Here is a 21,269-nt window from a genome sequence, read left to right as displayed (position 1 = left end):
ATGATTTATTATTGATACATTAATGATTAATTATTGATTTCTTAATGATTCATTAATGATTCATTAATGATTCATTAATGATTCATTAATGATTCATTAATGATTCATTATTGATTCATTAATGATTCATTATTGATTCATTAATGATTCATTATTGATTCATTGTTGATTCATTGTTGATTCATTATTGATTCATGGTTAACTCATTAATGATTCATTATTGATTCATTGTTAACTCATTAATGATTCATTATTGATTCATTAATGCTTCATTATTGATTCATTGTTGATTCATTAATGATTCATTTTTTATCCATTCATTCATTGTTGTTTCATTATTGATTTCTAAATGATTCATTTTTGATTTATTAAGGGGTTACATCACTTTGACCCGACCAAAAAATACGCTTTTCAACAATTTTTATTTAACAATAGAAATTTTTTTAAAAATTCCAGTGTTAGTTTGATGCAATCTTATAAGGTGTAAGCTTACGTTGACCTTATACTATACGCTGTGATTATTGTCATAAGATTACCGTAACCTTGCATGTAATCTTACGTTGACATTAAGGTGTTAATTTTTTTAAATATAATGATAAGAGTAGGGTAATGTCACATTGAGTGGACCGCTACTTTGAGTGGACCACCTGAGTTTTTAAGTTATCTGACTGCGGAAACATGAAATAAATAAAACGAATAGCAGCACCGCACCTAGAAACCGTAAGAAATTAAGTTCCGCGATAAACATGTACATTACTGTTTGATGTAACGCATTTTTAAGAATACAAACCAAAAAAGAAGTCGCTCTTACAATGAGTAAAGTGATTCAGAAGTGTAAAAGTAGTGTAAAATTTAAGTTTTAAAAGGTAACTTATTTTTTTCCTACTACTTTGGACATTGCAATTGATTGTCTTAGTTTAATTAAATGATAATTTTGACTCAAAAAAAATTGTGGTGGCTGCCATAAAAAGTTGTATTTCACTATGAGTGGACCACTGTTCATAACCATGAGAGGACTGCCTGTTTTTTTATATTTTTAATGTCAGTTTACCATTTTTAAGGAAATAAATTGACAATAAATTGGTTTGAAACTATGTTTTATGTTCTTTATTAATTTTTTTGTGATATTGATGTGATATGTGCCAAAATTATTAAAAGTGGTTTCACTTGTAAACATTGCGACACAATCAGGGTCTGAAGCTGCATAAGCATAAATTTTGTTTTAATATATCAGAATTATTAAATAAATTAAAGAAAATAGAATAACTTTTACAATTTTTTAGGAGTGGTCCACTCAAGGTTACACTTTTTTCATTCCTTAAAAATTAGCTATTTTTTTAAAGTCAATTGTTTTTTCCAAATAAAAATAAAACAAAGCTATTATGGTGTAAACACTTACCTAGGGATCTAAACTAATGCATGGAATAGAAACCTCGGATTAATTTGCTTTCATAAAGAATTTTTTCGAAAAAAAGCTTAGGCGGTCCACTCAAGGTGACATTACCCTACAATATTAATTCCCCTATAAATGTTTCCATCATCCAATTTTTTTAAGAGTTTTCTTTTTATAATATATTTTTTAGATTTTTGAAAAATGTATTTTTATATATTTTATATATAATATTTCGATGTACTTTTCAAACATATTACAACTTGTTTAAAAGAATATTATTTAAATATTATGTAAAATTCATTTGTTTTCTATTTATATTAACCTTCTTGTTTCACAAAATTGCTAGTGTATGGCTGATTCATTAAGGATCCATTATTAATTCATTATTGACTTATTAATGATTCATTATTGATTCATTAATGATATAATGATCACTTATTGATTTATTAATCATCGCTTATTGATTCATTAATGATCCATTATTGATTTATTAATGATTCTTGTTGATTTAAATTTGATCCATTCACTCAGAAAAAAGCTTCTTTGTTTCAAAGAAAGTTTCTTTGAATCAAAGAAATTTGTGCATTGTTATAGGGTCAAAAAAAAGTTTCTTTGATTTAAAGAAATTATTTCTTTAACTGGTTTTTGTTGCCTCAAAGACATATTTCTTTGAATTTAATACATTTTTTTTAAGACAAAGAAACATTTCTTTAAATTTAAGAAATTTTTTGTTTAAGCCGAAAAAATATTTCTTTGGATTTAAGGTCATGTTATTCAGTGGTCACGTGCCCCATATACTTTACTATGGAAAAACTTCACACTGAATAACATGACCTTAAGAAATTTTTTATTTAAGTTAAAGAAAAAATTTTTTGTTTTAATGTGCAAATTTCTTCGAATGAAAGATATATTTTTTTAGTTTCAATAAATAATTTGTTTAACTTAAAGAAAAAATAGCTTAAAAAGTACAAAAATATTTCTTTGTTTTAAACACTATTCTTTTTAATTTAAAAAAAATTATTTTTGCTTTGAAACTTTAGGTCGCATATTTTTATTCAAAATTTAAAAATATTTAATTAATCAAATTTCTTTGACCTGCTTTTAAATGTATTTCATAAAGACATTTAATTAATTCTATATTTTTTAATAAAATTAAGGTTTAATCTTTGAAAAAATAGTTAAAATGAAAATGAAATTACATTTTTTGTCAATGATTATTTTATTAGATCATTTTAAACGCATGTTACAAACCAAGTTCGCTGTACGCATGATTTACATTTCTTTTAAGTCAGTATTATTTGTACTATTAATGTATCACAAATCTTTTCACAAATAATATATTATACAATCATTATAATGATTTTTATAAAAATTTTATCTTTTAAAATTTACCAACTTACACATGTTGTGTTATAGTATCACAAATTTCTTGCCTCATAGACATAAATAATACTGTTGCTTAACAATCACATTATAAACTCTTTATATTTTTAAGAACTAACTTTTTACGTTTCAGTAAAAATAATGTATTGCTTTCCATCTCCAGAGGTTTGAATACACGTTGGAAATTTATTAAACAATTTCTCGTAATTAATTGAAAATATTGACTTAGTTAACTGAACTTGAAATGCACAGAAGTGAGATGACCAACCATTATTAATGATTTTTTTAAATAAGAAAACACATTGTTTTTTATCATTAACTAATATGTCTAATATTTCCGAAAAAATTGGCAAATGATCTTTATATCCTACCGTAATTACCATCGATGGTTTATATGTTACATTTTCTACAGTAATCCATGAAACTGAATGAACTTCAGAATGCAAATAAAAATTCGTGTCCAGTAAGTGACTTAACTCTTGTAATTCTTCGTAATTAAGTGATACGGTACGACCGTATTTAATCTTTTCGATAAGAGAGTCTTTACACATAAAATCATAACACTGCTGTAACTGATTTTTTAAAGCAAGTGTGTATGGTAAGTTTATCCGTGAATTACATATGTGAGCAGTGACTTTAAACGGTTTGTGCTTAGCCTCCATTCGCATGCACCAAAGCAATACAATTGGACCCAAAAGTTCGATAATTCGCGGGTAATTCAAAAGGAAATGATATTTAGGCTTTAATGTTTCACCGAATAATTTAACAAACAAGGCGTGATGTTCAGTGATAAGGGTTTTTAAAAGATCAATATTATCCTTACGAAAATATCTCAAATTTAGAATGTCACTGATATTTCTCAAATGTAAATATAAATCCCAATACTCATCACCTTCTGGAACCAAATCGCCAATTATAATTCCAAAATATTTCAAAAAATTTTTGTTTTCTGAAGCCGAGAATCCTAGTTTTTCTGTTCGAGTTTTTCTTTTGTTAATAACCGGACAGCATCCCCTTTATCAATAGGACCATAGTTGAACGCGAGAATTCTGTTGTTTATATCTTGTAAAGTAATCTTGTATTCTTTTTTCGAAATCAAATAAAGAATTACCTCAGAAATATCTTGTGGAACAATTAACTCATACAAGTCATGCATTAAATCAAAAAAAAAGTTTTTCTGGGCGTGATAAGAAGGCAAATAATTCCATATGCAATATTCAGTTAATCCTGTTTCCGAAGCAGAAAGTTGAAGATTTTTTTCGTAATCGGCAATTTTTCGCAATAAACTAGCATTTTCCACCGTATCCTTTTGAAGTTGTTCTTTACTAATAATACAAACGCGACAAGGATGATTTGCTAAAAAACCTTCAATGAATTATCTTCGTTAATTCTTTAATGGTCTATGGCTGATTCGTTAATGATCTATTAATGATTCATAGTTGACTCATTAATTATTTATAGCTGATGAATTAATGATCAATAATTGATTTATTACTGATTTTTCTTGATTCACAGTTGATTTATTAATTATTCATAGTTGATTCATAAAGGATTCATTGTTGATTTATTAATGGCTTATTATTGCGATTCACTAATGATTTGTATTATTCAATATATGGCATATTTTTTTAGAAGTTCCTCTTTACAAAAATTCTTATAAAATATACATCACACATAGCACGTTATCTTGCTGTAAGCTTATTCTTTAAGCTTATGAGTGAAGTTCGACAGGAAACTTAAGGTAAACCCAGAAAAACCGTAATATGTCTGCTTCATAGTAAACTTACATTATAGACAGTGTAGTTGCACAGTGGTTCAAAATTATAATTTAGTGTTCATAATCACCTACAGCCTACAATTTTGACTTTTTTTTAAATAAATAAAAAAAAAAAAGTTGCCTATTGTGGCTGCAATAATTTAAATAGTAGTTTAAATAAAAGTTAGGATAGAAAAGTAAATGTTTATAATAATTATCTCTCTATATTATATAAAGATTTCGCCGCCGGATTCATTGTTTTGAAGTCAAAGGTCAAAAGTCAAAGATCATAGGTCATAGGTCAAGAGACGAACATAACCTTAAAATTAGGTCAAAGATCATAGGGCATAGGTCAAGAGATGAACACAACCTCAAAATCAGGTCAAAGATCATAGGTCAAGAGACGAACATAACCTCAAAATTAGGGCATAAATCACACACTAGCGCTGCGCATGGGAAAATGGAAAACACAATTCATTCACAATTTATAGAATTATAACACTGAAAACAACACTATAATTATTTTACTTTGATAATATTAAAAAAGTATGAGGAACACATGAAAACATATATGACACACATGAATTAGTGAAACATAAACAAATAATATAGGTTATGTTTTTTGCTTCTCATAGTCAACAATTTAACCACATGCAGCGCTGGTGTTCCTTTCGGTATTTTTCACCCACTATTCGGGTACCGAAATCTGTCCCACTTTCAATACAAAATTTGCATGGTCGTTCGGTCTCCTTATACTATAATACTTCATGGTCACAGGGCAAACATAGCCTCAAATTTAGGTCAAAATGCTAGGGCATGAGGCAAACAAAACCTTAAAATTAGGTCAGAATGATAGGTCACAGGGTAAACATAACCTTAAAATTATGTCAAAATGATAGGTCAGAAAGCAAACATTGTAGGTAAAAAATAGGTGAAATTACACATAGATTTTGAAGTAACTAAATGCAGACTTAATGTTTAGATGAAGTTTGCCATCTGACCTAACACTGTAAGGAAATTTTAAGATTATGTTTGGTCTCCAACCTATCATTTTGACCAAATTTTGACTTTTTATTTCTGCTCTTTTACATATAACTTTTAAACTAATTTTGAAGTAATGTTTACTGTCTGACATCTGATCTAATTTTGAGGTTATGTTTACCGTTTGACATATGACATAATTTTGAGGTTATGTTTGCCCTCTGTCTTTTGAATACATTGATTGCTCTCTAACCCATAATTCTAACCTAATTTTGAGGTTATGTTTGCTCTAACCTATGATTTCTACCTAATTTTGAGTTTATGATTGCTTTCTGGCCTATCATTTTGACATAATTTTAAGGTTATGTTTACCTTGTGACCTATCATTCTGACCTAATTTTAAGGTTTTGTTTGCCTCATGCCCTAGCATTTTGACCTAAATTTGAGGCTATGTTTGCCCTGTGACCATGAAGTATTATAGTATAAGGAGACCGAACGACCATGCAAATTTTGTATTGAAAGTGGGACAGATTTCGGTACCCGAATAGTGGGTGAAAAATACCGAAAGGAACACCAGCGCTGCATGTGGTTAAATTGTTGACTATGAGAAGCAAAAAACATAACCTATATTATTTGTTTATGTTTCACTAATTCATGTGTGTCATATATGTTTTCATGTGTTCCTCATACTTTTTTAATATTATCAAAGTAAAATAATTATAGTGTTGTTTTCAGTGTTATCCCAGCAAACATTGTTACATAACAGTTATGTAACAGTTATGTCACAGAATATCACACGTGATATAACATGATATGAACATGTGACACGAAATGTCGTAACATGAGGGTCACAGTTACATAATTGTTACAAGAAGGGTGATATAACAATTATGTTGCAGCGTGATATTTAATTATTATATCACAGTTATGTAAATATGTTACATAATTAGAAGAATTTGATACATAATTGTTATATCACACTTATATCACGTTGTGACTTATTATTATATCACAGTTATGTAAATATGTTACATAATTGTTATATCACACTTATATCACGTTGTGACTTATTATTATATCACAATTATGAGATTCTGTTACATAATTTGATGAGCTTGTTATATAATTGTAACATCACTTTTATGACCTACGTGAAAATTATTGTTATTATTTTTATTCAATAGATAATAACAAATGCCATTTGACATGGTAATATCCAAAAATAATTTTAGTAAAAAACTGATTTATTAATTAGTACATTTTTTAAACTTGATTTTTTTACAGATCTTTAATATTATTTATAAACATGTTCACAAGTTTATTTTATTCACATTTCACAACACTTATATACAGATTAAATAGTAATTTTATTATTTTACATAACGCTTAGAATGAAAAATATCCGCTCGCATGTGGGATCGAACTCACGTCCCCCTGCCCTTGACGACCCGACGCAACGCATTTAAACCGCACGGCCACTGAAGGCTAGATGAGAATTCTCCTAATCTACTATATCAACTGCAGTGCCGTATATTCTGTTACTTACTGTTATGTAACTATTACGTAACAAAGACAAACTTGTGATTTTTTTATTTGTAATATACGATTAACGTGTTAATAAAAATATCTACCACACATTAGTCACAGTGTTCAGTAACAATTCTGTAACATTTACGTAACAATGTTACACACATATAAGTAACAATTTTGTAGCATTTACATAACAATGTCACACACATGTGAGTAACAAAAAGAAACGATTACAATTATACTAATCGGGATTACAAATTTTTATTTTATTCTGAAAATTCTATTTTTCTTCACATAAAATTTGAGAGTTATAAACTTTAAATTAATTTTAAATAAATTTGTTCAAATAAAAATTTTTCTTTATTAATTTCTGACAACTTTTTACAAAAAAAATTAAGATATTTTTTAAATTTTTAATAGACAAACTTTTCAGAGTACGTTAAAAAATTTTAAATAAAATTAAAAGTGAGTGATATATTAAATATCGTAAAATGTTCCAAAAGTCGGCTTCTTCACCCCACTTTACTTTTACGTACTTCTTTAAAAGTTTTGGACATTAATAATTATAATAAATAATACTGATAATAATTATTAATAATAATTTATTGTAAATTAATAAACTTAAACAGTTAAACTAGATTTATAATAAAAAATATTTATTCGAAACAATAATTATAAAATAGTGTTTCATGTTACATAACAGTTATGTAACAATTACATAATTTTATTGCGTAACAGAGAGACTACAATTTTACGTAACAATTTTGTAACGACAGTTACAGAACATTGTTACTTTTATGTTACATAAAAATTACATAACAGTTACGTAATTTAGCTCTTATTACTACAGAAATGTTACGTAACAGTTACAGAACATGTTTGCTATTTAAATAATTTGTTTTTAAATATTTTAGTTGTAATAAAGACTTAAAATGTCAGTTATTTATATTGACGGTTGTTACTTTTTTGTATTTTCATTTAAAAAATTGCAAACATAGCCTACAATTTTTTGCTTCTAAGTTCCCTTTCTTCAAATCGCGTCACATATAATTAATAAAAATGTAAAATATAATTTTTTAATTTTTAAATAATAAACTATAAAAATACATTATCATTATATTCACGATAGTAAAAATGAATATATATATATATATATATAATATTAATTCTGTTTATAAGGTTTAATCTCTTCATTGGATTAGTTGTGAATATTGGAATAAATAAATTTATTATTTAATATAGTATTCTCTAAATATTCAAATTAAAATTTGCCTTGTTATGTTAACCTTAGGAACTAAAGCAAAAATTTCTTTTTAAAAAGAATAAGCAATTGCTTTGCGTGTATTGCTTTTGTTTTTAGGAAAAAATTGCCTATGTAAAAAACACATTCTGCCTATTATTTATTTAAGTGCAGTTTAAAAGAATGTATCACATTGTTGTATAATACGTATGTTATGAAACTATGTTACTGTTATATCACGTCCCAGTAACAGTGTTAATATTTCATTATATAATAGTTACATAATAATATTGTCACAGTGTGATATAATAATGTGACCTACTTTAGTAATTATAACAAAATTATGTATTTATTATGTCACACAGTTTCGTAACAGTTATGTAACAATTAGAAAACGATGCAATAAGACAAAAATTATTACTCTGTGATGTAATGAATATATCACACAGTTATATAATAGTTATTTGAAAAAATTATGTAACTGTTATATCACCATCCAGTAACAGTGTTATATAACAGTGTTACTATCTCATTATATAATGGTTACATAATAATATTGTCACAGTGTGATATAATAATGTAACCTACTTTATTAATTATAACAAAATTATGTATCTGTTATGTCACACAGTTTCGTAACAGTTATGTAACAATTAGAGAACAATCTAACAAGACAAAAATTATCACTCTGTGATGTAATGAATATATCACACAGTTATATAATAGTTATTTGAAAAAATTATGTAACTATTATATCACCATTCAGTAACAGTGTTATATAATATTGTTACTATCTCATTATGTAGTTGTTACATAACAATATTGTCACAGTGAGACATAACAAGGTGCTTTATTTGTTATGTAACACTTACGTAACGTGTTTGCTGGGATAATTCTATAAATTGTGAATGAATTGTGTTTTCCATTTTCCCATGCGCAGCGCTAGTGTGTGATTTATGCCCTAATTTTGAGGTTATGTTCGTCTCTTGACCTATGATCTTTGACCTGATTTTGAGGTTGTGTTCATCTCTTGACCTATGCCCTATGATCTTTGACCTAATTTTAAGGTTATGTTCGTCTCTTGACCTATGACCTATGATCTTTGACTTTTGACCTTTGACTTCAAAACAATGAATCCGGCGGCGAAATCTTTATATAATATAGAGAGATAATTATTATAAACATTTACTTTTCTATCCTAACTTTTATTTAAACTACTATTTAAATTATTGCAGCCACAATAGGCAACTTTTTTTTTTTTATTTATTTAAAAAAAAGTCAAAATTGTAGGCTGTAGGTGATTATGAACACTAAATTATAATTTTGAACCACTGTGCAACTACACTGTCTATAATGTAAGTTTACTATGAAGCAGACATATTACGGTTTTTCTGGGTTTACCTTAAGTTTCCTGTCGAACTTCACTCATAAGCTTAAAGAATAAGCTTACAGCAAGATAACGTGCTATGTGTGATGTATATTTTATAAGAATTTTTGTAAAGAGGAACTTCTAAAAAAATATGCCATATATTGAATAATACAAATCATTAGTGAATCGCAATAATAAGCCATTAATAAATCAACAATGAATCCTTTATGAATCAACTATGAATAATTAATAAATCAACTGTGAATCAAGAAAAATCAGTAATAAATCAATTATTGATCATTAATTCATCAGCTATAAATAATTAATGAGTCAACTATGAATCATTAATAGATCATTAACGAATCATTAAAGAATTAACGAAGAATCAGTCATAAGTCATGAATGCATCAACAATAAATCATTAATGCATCATTAATGAATCAATAATGAATCATTAATGCATAATTAATTGATCAAATTTAAATCAACAAGAATCATTAATAAATCAATAATGGATCATTAATGAATCAATAAGCGATGATTAATAAATCAATAAGCGATCATTAATAAATAAACTAGGAATCAACATGAATCAGTAATGAATCAATAATGCATCATTAATGAATCAGATATAAATCATTAATGAATCAACAATGAATTACTATAATTAATCAATTATAAATCATTATTGAATCATCTAGGAATCATTATTGAATCAACTATGTATCATTAATGAATCTTTAATGAATCAATAATGAATCATTAATAAGTTAATAATGAATTAATAATGGATCCTTAATGAATCAGCCATACACCAGCAACTTTGTGAAACAAGAAGGTTAATATAAATAGAAAACAAATTAATTTTACATAATATTTAAATAATATTCTTTTAAACAATTTGTAATATGTTTGAAAAGTACATCGAAATATTATATATAAAATATATAAAAATACATTTTTCAAAAATCTGAAAAATATTTTATAAAAAGGAAACTCTTAAAAAAATTGGATGATGGAAACATTTATAGGGGAATTAATATTGTACTCTTATCATTATATTTAAAAAAATTGACACCTTAATGTCAACGTAAGATTACATGCAAGATTACGGTAATCTTATGACAATAATCACAGCGTATAGTATAAGGTCAACGTAAGCTTACACCTTATAAGATTGCATCAAACTAACACTGGAATTTTTAAAAAAATTTCTATTGTTAAATAAAAATTGTTGAAAAGCGTATTTTTTGGTCGGGTCAAAGTGATGTAACCCCTTAATAAATCAAAAATGAATCATTTAGAAATCAATAATGAAACAACAATGAATGAATGGATCAAAAATGAATCATTAATGAATCAACAATGAATCAACAATGAATCAATAATGAAGCATTAATGAATCAATAATGAATCATTAATGAGTTAACAATGAATCAATAATGAATCATTAATGAGTTAACCATGAATCAATAATGAATCAACAATGAATCAACAATGAATCAATAATGAATCATTAAAGAATCAATAATTAATCAGCAATGAATTAATAATAATAATGAAATCACTGTAAGCTTACACCTACTGTTAACGTAAGATTACATGCAAGGTTACTGTAATCTTAAAACAAGATCACAGCGTATAGTATGAGGTCAACGTAAGCTTACACCTTATAAGATTGCAGCAAACTAACACTGGAAGGTTGGGGTAACCTTCCACTATACCGAACCAATCAACTATGAATCAATAAATAATGGATCATTAATGTATCAGCTATAAATCATTATAAATCAATTCATTATCAATCAATTTATTAATGAATAAACTATGAATAATTAAGAAATTAACAATGAATTATTAAAGAATCATTAATGACTTAACAAGAAATGAATAATTAAATATACACCATTTTACTTGCTTGTCAAGAACTCAATGTAAATGCATCCAAATCCATGCATTACATATTGCAATGGTAAAGTACGTTTTAACAAAACTAATTAGAATACTAAAAAATGTTAATACCGCTTGTATGAAATTAATTTTAGACTGGAACTAAATCTAAAATGTCTGAAATAATTGACTACTTATAATTACATTATGTTAGTGATATACAATGTAATAGCTTCATTTTAAAACGTGAAAGACATAGAAAACCCATTCTATATGCATAAAAAAATTCCACGATTCATTCACGTAAATTCAAGATTCACAGAGCCAAATACCGCTAAAGCAGAAACATGCGCATGCACAACTAAGAAAACTTTCAAAATGACTAATTATACTAGTTGACTTAACTAGGAGAGTTATACTTTGACAAGATTGGATTCGTGGTATTGACAAAAGGAGCATGTTGAATTGAATACGAATCCTTACACAGTAAATCGTGAGGTATTAAAAATAACACCAGAATGGATTAAAAAATTCATTTTGCTGTTATTTTTAATTACGAATGAAATTTTATTTAAAATCTAAACCAAGTCAACGATTTATCAAAGAAAATCAAAGTAAATCTAAGTCTAAGACTAACTCTTGTCAAAGTCAAAAACTGAAACTTTGACTTGGACTAAGACTAGGACTTTGGACGAGACTTTGGACGAGACTTTGGACGAGACTTTGACCACGAATTTGACTAAAGCTTTGACTTTCACCATGGCTAAGACTTTGACTTAGACTTTGATCATGACTAAGACTTGGACTGTGACCAATACTTTGACCGAGACTTAGACTAAGACGTTGATTAAGACTTGGTATAAGACTTGAACGTTAACTTTACTAAGACTTTGACTATCACTTTGACTAAGACAAAGACTCGTTTGGCCTTTTTTTTGACAAATCGTTGGCTTGCTTAATTAGTTAGTTGATTCATTAATGATTTATGACTGATTCATTAATGTTCATTATTGATCATTATTGATTTGTATTATAAAATATATCAGGATATTTTACTTTCAGAAGTTCCTTTTTATAGATTTTTTATAAAATATATACATTATAATTCACTATAAGTAGCTTTTTAATATTTAACATTAATTCATTGTTGATTTATTAATGTTTTGAAGTTGATTTATTTATGATTGATAGTTGATTCGTTATTGATTAATTTGTAGTTAACATTAATTCATTATTGATTCATACTTGATTTATTTATGATTCATTGTTGATTCATTAATGATTCACTGTTGATAAAATAATAAAACATTATTAATTCATTATTGATTTGTCTTATATATCCAACTATTATGAGAATATTATCAAAGCCTATTAACCACTTGACAAATATTTTAATACCATAAGTCGTAAGAACTATTGCTATAGAATGTATGTATCAGAATATTTTACTTTAAGAAGTTCCTCTCTATAAAATCCTTATAAAATATACATTATAATACAAAATTTAAGTAGTTTTCAATAGTCAACAATAATTGTTAGTTGATTCATTAATGATTTGTCTCATCTATCCAACTGTTTTGATAATAATTAAAGTCTAACCACTTAATCAAAATTTTATTTCCACGAGACTTGACAACTTTTTCTACAAGATATGTACCAGGATATTTTACTTATTGGTTGGTCCTATAGTAATTATTGATCTTATGAGTCACAGGTGTAATTGATACAACTTTGTCAATGGGGCCGTCCATAAATTACGTAAGATATTTTTTTTAAAATTTAACCTTCCCCCCTCCTCCTAGTAAGGTATTTTACATACATTAGCTCAATTTTTTCTATTGTTCGTAAGAACTAGCTAGACCCTCCCTCATAAATGTTTTAATTAATTTATAGACGACCCCAATGGTGAATGTTTTAGTTAGCTAATTTGGATTATAGCCTTTTCCAAAGAAGTTTTTTAATTTGATGACTCGTACATTATCATGTTTTTTTAACTTTGGTCTTCACTGCGGTACTTTTCTTAATTTTAAAAAACGTACTTTTAATGTGTCAACAACTTCTAAATTTACACCTTCACTCTTAAGTGTTCTATTAAATCGTTCAACAACTGACATTTTTTAGATTCCTGCATGTTGATTAAAAGTAATTTTATTCATTTTCGTTTCTGATTCAAATTGTTAATTGTAAAATTATTTTCTTCTCATTATCTGAATGCAGGTATTTTGGAATACATTTATTTACTAAATATTACAGCCCAAAAATATTTGGAGAAAATATCTATTTATTTTAAAATAAGATATCATTTCTACTAAATCTACTAAAATCTACTAAATCTACAATACCAAGCATTTTTACTCGATATCGATAATTTTTTCAACCTAATGTATGGAGTTTATTCACTACTACTATAACATTTCATCATTCATTTTCCATAAAAGTTGGATATTTAAGACAGACCATTAATGAATAAACAGTAAATAATTAATAAATCAACACTGAAGCATTACTAAATCAACAATTAGTCATTAATGAATCATTAATGAATCGACAATGAGTCATTAATAAATCAACTATGAATCAAGAATGAATCATAAAAAATCAACTATGAACCATTAATAAATCAACTATGAATCATAAAAAATCAACTATGAACCATTAATAAATCAACTATCAATAATTAATTTATTAACAATGAGACATTAATGAATCATCAATGGATCATAAATAAATCAAGTATGAATCATTAAGGAATCAACAATGAATTAACAATGAGTCATTAATCAGGGTGTCTAACGGTCAGGGAAGTCAGGGAAAAGTCAGGGAATGGCAGAAAATTTCATTGAAAGTCAGGGAAATTTCTAAAAATTTATACAAAAATTAAAATTTTTTGTGAATAAAAAATTTTTTTAATTTAACAAAACTTAGAAGATTTTTATTATCGTTTTGTTTCTATCATTAGATATTAATTTATTGCTAAATATGTCAGTTACCATATTTTTGTCGCAAGAAAGCAAAAATAAAATTAGTAAAAAGTCAGGGAAAAAGTCAGGGAAAAGTCATGGAAAAGTCAGGGTATAATGAACCAATAATGAACTGAAATATTTCACTGTAAAAAAAGAGCGTCTTGGTTTAAGACGTTTACGTGGTCACATTTTAGACGTTTATAAGCGTCTTATTTGCCTTCTAAAATGCATGTATTTAGAGGTTATGTTTTTCAATTAAGACGCTCAAATAAGACGCTTATTTAAGGAGAGTCCAGAATAGAGTCGAAGTCGGTATGAACGCGCTGATATTAACGCGCTCGTCCATATGGAATACATAGGACGAGCGCGTTGTATCAGCGCGTTCATATCGGCTTCGACTCTATTCTGGACTCTCCTTGGACATAAGACGTTTATAAACGTCTAAACGTCTTATTTTTAGACGCCATTTTTTGGAGTGTTGTCAATTGGTTAGGAAGCGTTTCCAAATGATGTCATGTTGTTTTTTTTAGATTCACCCCCCCACCTCTACTACAATTTCGCGCAATTTTAGATGAGAAAAATATATTATTTTTCGTTCAGTAGAGACCCACTTATTAGTTTGAACTGTATTAATAGTGGACACGTTCATACGATTAAGTAACATAAAAACATCATTTTACCCTTCTTGAAATGAAAAGTCTGTCAACGTATATTCGCCAATGATCTGGTATATCTGAGGGAAGTTTAGCACATATTCTGCATTGCGCATGTTTCAGATTATGTACCTAACCTTCCGCGCAACATTGGTCCCACGGTTTTAAAGACTTCTCGTTCTGGTGTACAGAATTACAGAAACTAAACTTTTAACACATAATTTTTCTCTGTGTAGTTATATAGACAAGACAAATCATTAACTAATAAATTATTATTATTCGAAAAATTAATAAGAAATTAATCAATAATGAATCTTTAAAGAATTATTTAACCGTAAACCATTAATGAATAAATAATAAATCATTAATTAATCACCGATGAATCATTAACGAATCAACAATGAGTCATTAATGCATCAACTATGATTCAACAATGAATTAATATCAACTGATAAAAAACTACTTACATTTAATTGTAATGTATATTTTATAATGATTATATAATAAGGAAGCTCTTAAAGTAAAATATCCTGATATGTACATGTCTTGTAGAACAAAATTTTCAAGACTCGTTAAAATAAAATTTTTTTTTTTTAAATGACTTCAGGCTTAGCCAACTGTCAGAACACACACTCTTATATACCAACTTGTTTTTGCGTTTCTACAGAACGACTTTGAGGTTAGGAGTACTCGCATTTGCCTGTACCACCCGTCTAATGGGTTTTCTCGCCAGTGGAGAGGGAAACTGTAGAAAACCTCTCCGAGTACAACCGGTTTATCGACAGTCGAATTCTAATGGTGTGTACCGGACAATAATCGACGGTGCACATCATTATACTTCGACGACAAACCTCCCGCTCAGATTATCTCACGTGCCGGAAAAATCCCAGGTATGTAGAAAAATATAGTAGAGAGCAATGCCCGCGAAATTAACAATTTCAAATATACGCGCCATAACCGACTGCAGCGCTAGTGGCGGCCTCGCGAACTAATTTCAAAAACACGCGCCATTGACTGACTGCAGCGCTAGTGGCGCCTCTAGCGGCAGCCTTGAGAACTATCGCCAGGAACTCACATTGTCTAACTACTTAACGCCGTCTGGCGCTGCTGAAGTACTGTCTGTCAGTGCTGCCAGACAGCGCTGGCGCTGCACTGGACCAGTGCTGGCTGAGAATATTGACGCAATAAATGCCGTATTGTTATTAATTAGTCGTAAATTCATAATTATAAATAATTTAACAACAAAATGGTAAATAATATTAATAAATAGTTATTATTCATAAAATATTTCTCTTCTTAAAGAAATTGTATTAAAGATGGAGACTAACAATGGATATAGTAAATGAAGTAGAAAAAAATTGTTTACAACATTTAAAAATTAAATAATAAACAATTACAGTTAGTGTGCATTAGATTTTCATATTTTAGTACCTAACGATTGGAATCTAGAAATATCGCAAACCTATGACTAACGCTCTAACCACTATGCTAACGACACATGTGTACAGTAAAGTATTAATATCTCAGTATCATTCAGACATACAATTATTGAGTCAAAGATGAGAAAAAAATAGGGATACGTTAGAAATAATAAATTGAAATAAAATAAATTAAACTAAATTTTTAAAAATTAAGTTACTTTACTTATTGCATTTAACATTTTACGTAATTCCTAAATTACGTGGTAATTTTTTAATAATTTTTTATTCATAGTAAGAAGTATAATAGTATTTTAATAGGAACCAAATTATTATTGAGATTAAAGTTTAAATTTTGTTTAAGTAATTTATTATTTACAATATTAGACAATTGTGTTAAATTGTTATTATTAAATTTAATAAGAATAAAAAATGAACAACTGAAAAGTAAAATATTAATTTTTTCAATAAATTTATATTTATAAACATTTATAAACTTTTTTTATAATTTTTTTCAAGTTTATGTCAAAAAAGCAATGTTGGCAAAGAGCGTTGTGAACAATTTTTCTATACTCAGTAGGGTGTCCCAAAAAAATAAAAAGTTTTTTTTTATTGGGTCTCATCCCCTAAAAATCTTTTAATTTGTGTAAAAATAAGAACACAATATTTGGAAATAAAAAATTTTAATATTAACCCGTGGTTCAGAGCCTTTGGACCATAAAAACGTTAAAAATTTAGTGTTTTTTCATTTTTAACATAAATATAAATGTAAAAATATAATGATTAGGGTGTCATTGTAAAGATAATTAAATTACCTTTCGATCCATATGTCATAGTATAAGATTTAATGAAAATTAAGAGTGTTACAGTTGATTAAAGATCAAATTTCATGAAAATTTTGATGATTTTTAGACACTTAAGTAACTAGTACTTTCTTCACATTAAACAGTAAAAAATATCTAGATTTTAATTTTTTTATTGAGAGTCTGTAACATTACAAAAATCCGTAATTTAATCGTCGATTAAATTCGTCTCAAAATCCGTTACCCGATTTTGAGACGAATTCGATCGACTTTTACGAAGTTCTCCGCCATTTTGAAATTTGAAAAACTGACATTAGACTCTAAATCAGCGACTTCAGTATTTTTTTATCACTGATTTTAGTAAGTTTAGTGGTTATATCTAAATTTATTGTTTCAATTTTTGCTCTAAATGTTGAAGGAATGATAAGAATAAAAAAAATAGTTTCGTTCACTAAATCTAGTGTATAATTGTCATTTTCAATCAAATCGAGGTCCACAAGGGCTAAAAATTTTCGTAATGTTACAGACTCTCAATAAAAAAATTAAAACCTAAATATTTTTTACTGTTTAATGTAAAAAAAGTACAAATTACTTGAGTGTCTAAAAAATAAAAATCATCAAAATTTTCATGAAATTTAATCTTTAATCGACTGTAACACTCTTAATTTTCATTGAATCTTATACTATGACATATGGATCAAAAGGTAATTTAATTATCTTTACAATGACACCCTATTCATTATATTTTGACATTTATATTTATGTTAAAAATGAAAAAACACTACATTTTTAGCGTTCTTATGGTTCAAAGGCTCTGAACCACGGGTTAATATTAAAATTTTTTATTTCCAAATATTGTGTTCTTATTTTTACACAATTTGAAAGAATTTTAGGGGATGAGACCCAATAAAAAAAAACTTTTTATTTTTTTGGGACACCCTAATACTCAGCCAGCACTTGCCGTCGTGGCTTGTCCAAGCTTTGGCGAAACAAAAATTCTGTACTGCGCCAGCACTAATTGTCGAGGCTCGGCTAGACTACGCCGAACAATCGTCTGAGTACTAAGCCAGTGGTGAACATCGGCACTACACTGGCATTTCCCATTGGGTAATGTAAAATATAATATTAGAATTTTTTTAGGAGCAAAATTTATTTAATTATAACGAGTTTTTCTTGCAATTTCCTAGATTGACGGCGACACGGATGTGGAGAATGTTCAACTAGAATTTGCAAATGCACTTTATCAATTAATGAAATGGGTTCGAAGAAAAGAGGAAGTTAATGCTGAGGAAACTAATCAAGATCAAGATTCAGGAGTTCAAAATTCAGAACACCCAAACTGGATGGCCCCCGGTAACATCAACGGGGGCCAAAAAATTGAATCGTATCAAAATGGAATTGTCAAGCAAATAGAAAACCAATTAAATGGTAAATTTACATTTTTTAATACGAATTATAATTAATTAATAAAGGCGAACAAAAAATTAAATACAAATTTTGTATTTAATTCGTATTGAAACTTAAATACAATTCTTGAATACTAATTAAATGCAAAAGGTCGTAGCAGTATAAGCATGTAAAAAGTGCCCCCTTCTGGATTGGGTCTACATTTAGGGAATAATTTTGATCTATTATGAAACTTATTTTCACTAAGTTTCAACTCGAAAAAAAATTTTGTTTTTGAGTTAAACGATTTTTTTGAAAAATTCAAAAAAATTCAAAAATTCTGATTTCCTCTAAAATGGCTGAACCGATTTTCATGAAAATTTTTTTTTGCATAATACAATATGAACAGTTAATAAAAAAAAATTGTCGACCAAATGGCACTACCGCCATTTTTTCTACAAAATAATTGTCATTTCAAAAGTAACATATAATTTTTGCAAGATGATTGAAAGGGTACTTCATACTTTAAAAAATAAAAAACCGATTTTTGGCCCCTAAATAGTACAGTTTCTTATATAAACGAGGGGCCAACATTTTTTAAAATTAAATTAATTAATAATTAAATTAAATTTCTAAAAAAGTTAATAATATATTCTTATTTATTGTAAATATTGATTTTTTAGTCAACTTTTCGAAAAAATTTACAAAAAAGTAAAGCTATCACTGCGCTGACATTCGCCAAACTATTCCCGTTTGCCTAATTTAAGTTTGATTTAAACAAAATATGTTTGAAACGAATAAATCGTTTTCTCAGTGTATGGGAGCGTTCACAAAATTGCGTGACGTCATTTGTGAACGCTCCCTACCCAGTGGGCACTCTTGTTCAAAAGACATCCTAAGGATGTCTTTTTGCGGACGTCTTTTGGACTTGTACAAAAAGACGTCTTTAAGAAGTCTTAAAGACGTCCTATTCATGTTCTATGTCTTGGCCATTAGATGTCTTTAAAGTGTCTAAAAGACATCTTTTTCATTCAACATTTTAAAATTGAAAAATTTTCATAAATAGAAAATATTATTTTCTAAGTTCAACTTGGACTTAGAAATTTATGAATGTGAAATTCATTGGAATTTTTCTAAGTTAAATTCATTTCATTGACAAGTGAGATCGTTAACTTTGTAGAGGTTCATATCTGTCTTGAACGGCTGAGGTGCTTAAGGCGCAGTGTTTCAAGCCCAAGGTATCCGAGTTCGATCCCAGCTTCGTAGGAATTTTTTCATTATTTCTCCACATTTTAGAAAAATAAAATTAAACTTAAAATAAATTTAATACAATGTTACTGAATTTCAACTTAGAAAATGTTATAAAAGAAATGTTTATTTAAGATCTGAAGGAATGTAAAAAGGACGTCCAAAAGACGTCTTAAAGACGTCTTTTAGACGTCCCTTTTATATCTTTTAGACGTCCAAAAGACGTCTTTTAGACGTACTTTAGACGTCCTTTCTTATGTCTCTTAGACGTCTTTTGGACCAGACATAGAACGTCTTTTAGACGTCTTTTAGTTGTCTTTTTGATGACTCAGAGACATTGCCATCATTGTCCCCGAATCGTCCGCGGACAAAAAGGGACGTCTTTAAGACGTCTTTTAGACGTCCCTGTGCCCACTGGGTAATATATATAGTAAATAAAAAATTCGCTATATGTGCAAGATTTATTAAAAAAGTAAATGGACGTACACTACCGTCGGGAATTATCGGTACGGTTGCATGCGCACTGTCCAAAAACATGCCAATCTTTAAATCACGATTTTTTTTGTAAATACAAATATCAGAAAATTAACAAATATACCATTCGAAAGATTATTAAATTCTAAGATTAATGATACCATGACTAAAAATTTTAATAATTTATACAAAGATTGCAGCAATTGACAAATTTGACAAAAAATTTTTAAAATAAAATTTTTTGGAAATTTTTTCAACTCTTGTATATTTTTTAAAAATTGTAGAAAAAAATTAAAACTTACATAGGCGTGATCATTGAAGTCTCATCTTTAATTTAAGACCAAAGGAGTTCAAAAATCTTAAATGGTTAGCGAGATATCATTATAAACGCCCGAGCATTTTCAGACAAAAACCGTACAAAATCGACTAATTCAATGCATTTGTCAAAAAACATGCTCGGACGTTTATAATGATATGAATAAGATTTTTAAACTCTTTTGGTCTCAAATTAAAGGCAAAACTTGAATGATCACACCTATGTAAATTTCAAATATTTTCTACAATTTTCAAAAAATATGCTTGAGTTGAAAAAATTTCCAAAAAAATTTTATTTTTTTGTCAAATTTGTCGTTTGCTGCAATCTTTGTATTAATGATAAAAATTTTCAGTTATGTATCATTAATTTCCCAGCGAGAAGTATATAACACTGATTCCAACCTACCAAGGTGCAAATTATACAAAAATATTGTAATTTTATTTTTATATTTTTTATAAATAATCTG

The 21,269-nt window shown here is 27.7% G+C and overlaps 1 protein-coding gene across 1 annotated transcript in view; it reads left to right on the top strand.

The window, feature by feature from the left end:
* LOC122508867 (adenylate kinase isoenzyme 5) overlaps positions 1 to 21,269 on the top strand; it is a 254,215-nt gene that overhangs the window by 224,777 nt on the left and 8,169 nt on the right. Inside the window, exon 12 of the mRNA XM_043622465.1 lies at positions 18,567 to 18,807. Coding sequence (XP_043478400.1) covers positions 18,567 to 18,807 — 241 coding nt within the window. The remainder of the gene's footprint in view (positions 1 to 18,566; positions 18,808 to 21,269) is intronic.

Source organism: Leptopilina heterotoma, unplaced genomic scaffold, assembly GCF_015476425.1.
Source record: "Leptopilina heterotoma isolate Lh14 unplaced genomic scaffold, ASM1547642v1 Lhet_58, whole genome shotgun sequence".
Lineage (NCBI taxonomy): Eukaryota > Metazoa > Arthropoda > Insecta > Hymenoptera > Figitidae > Leptopilina > Leptopilina heterotoma.
Note: the sequence above shows the minus strand (reverse complement) of the source record. Positions and strands in the feature narration are given on the sequence as shown.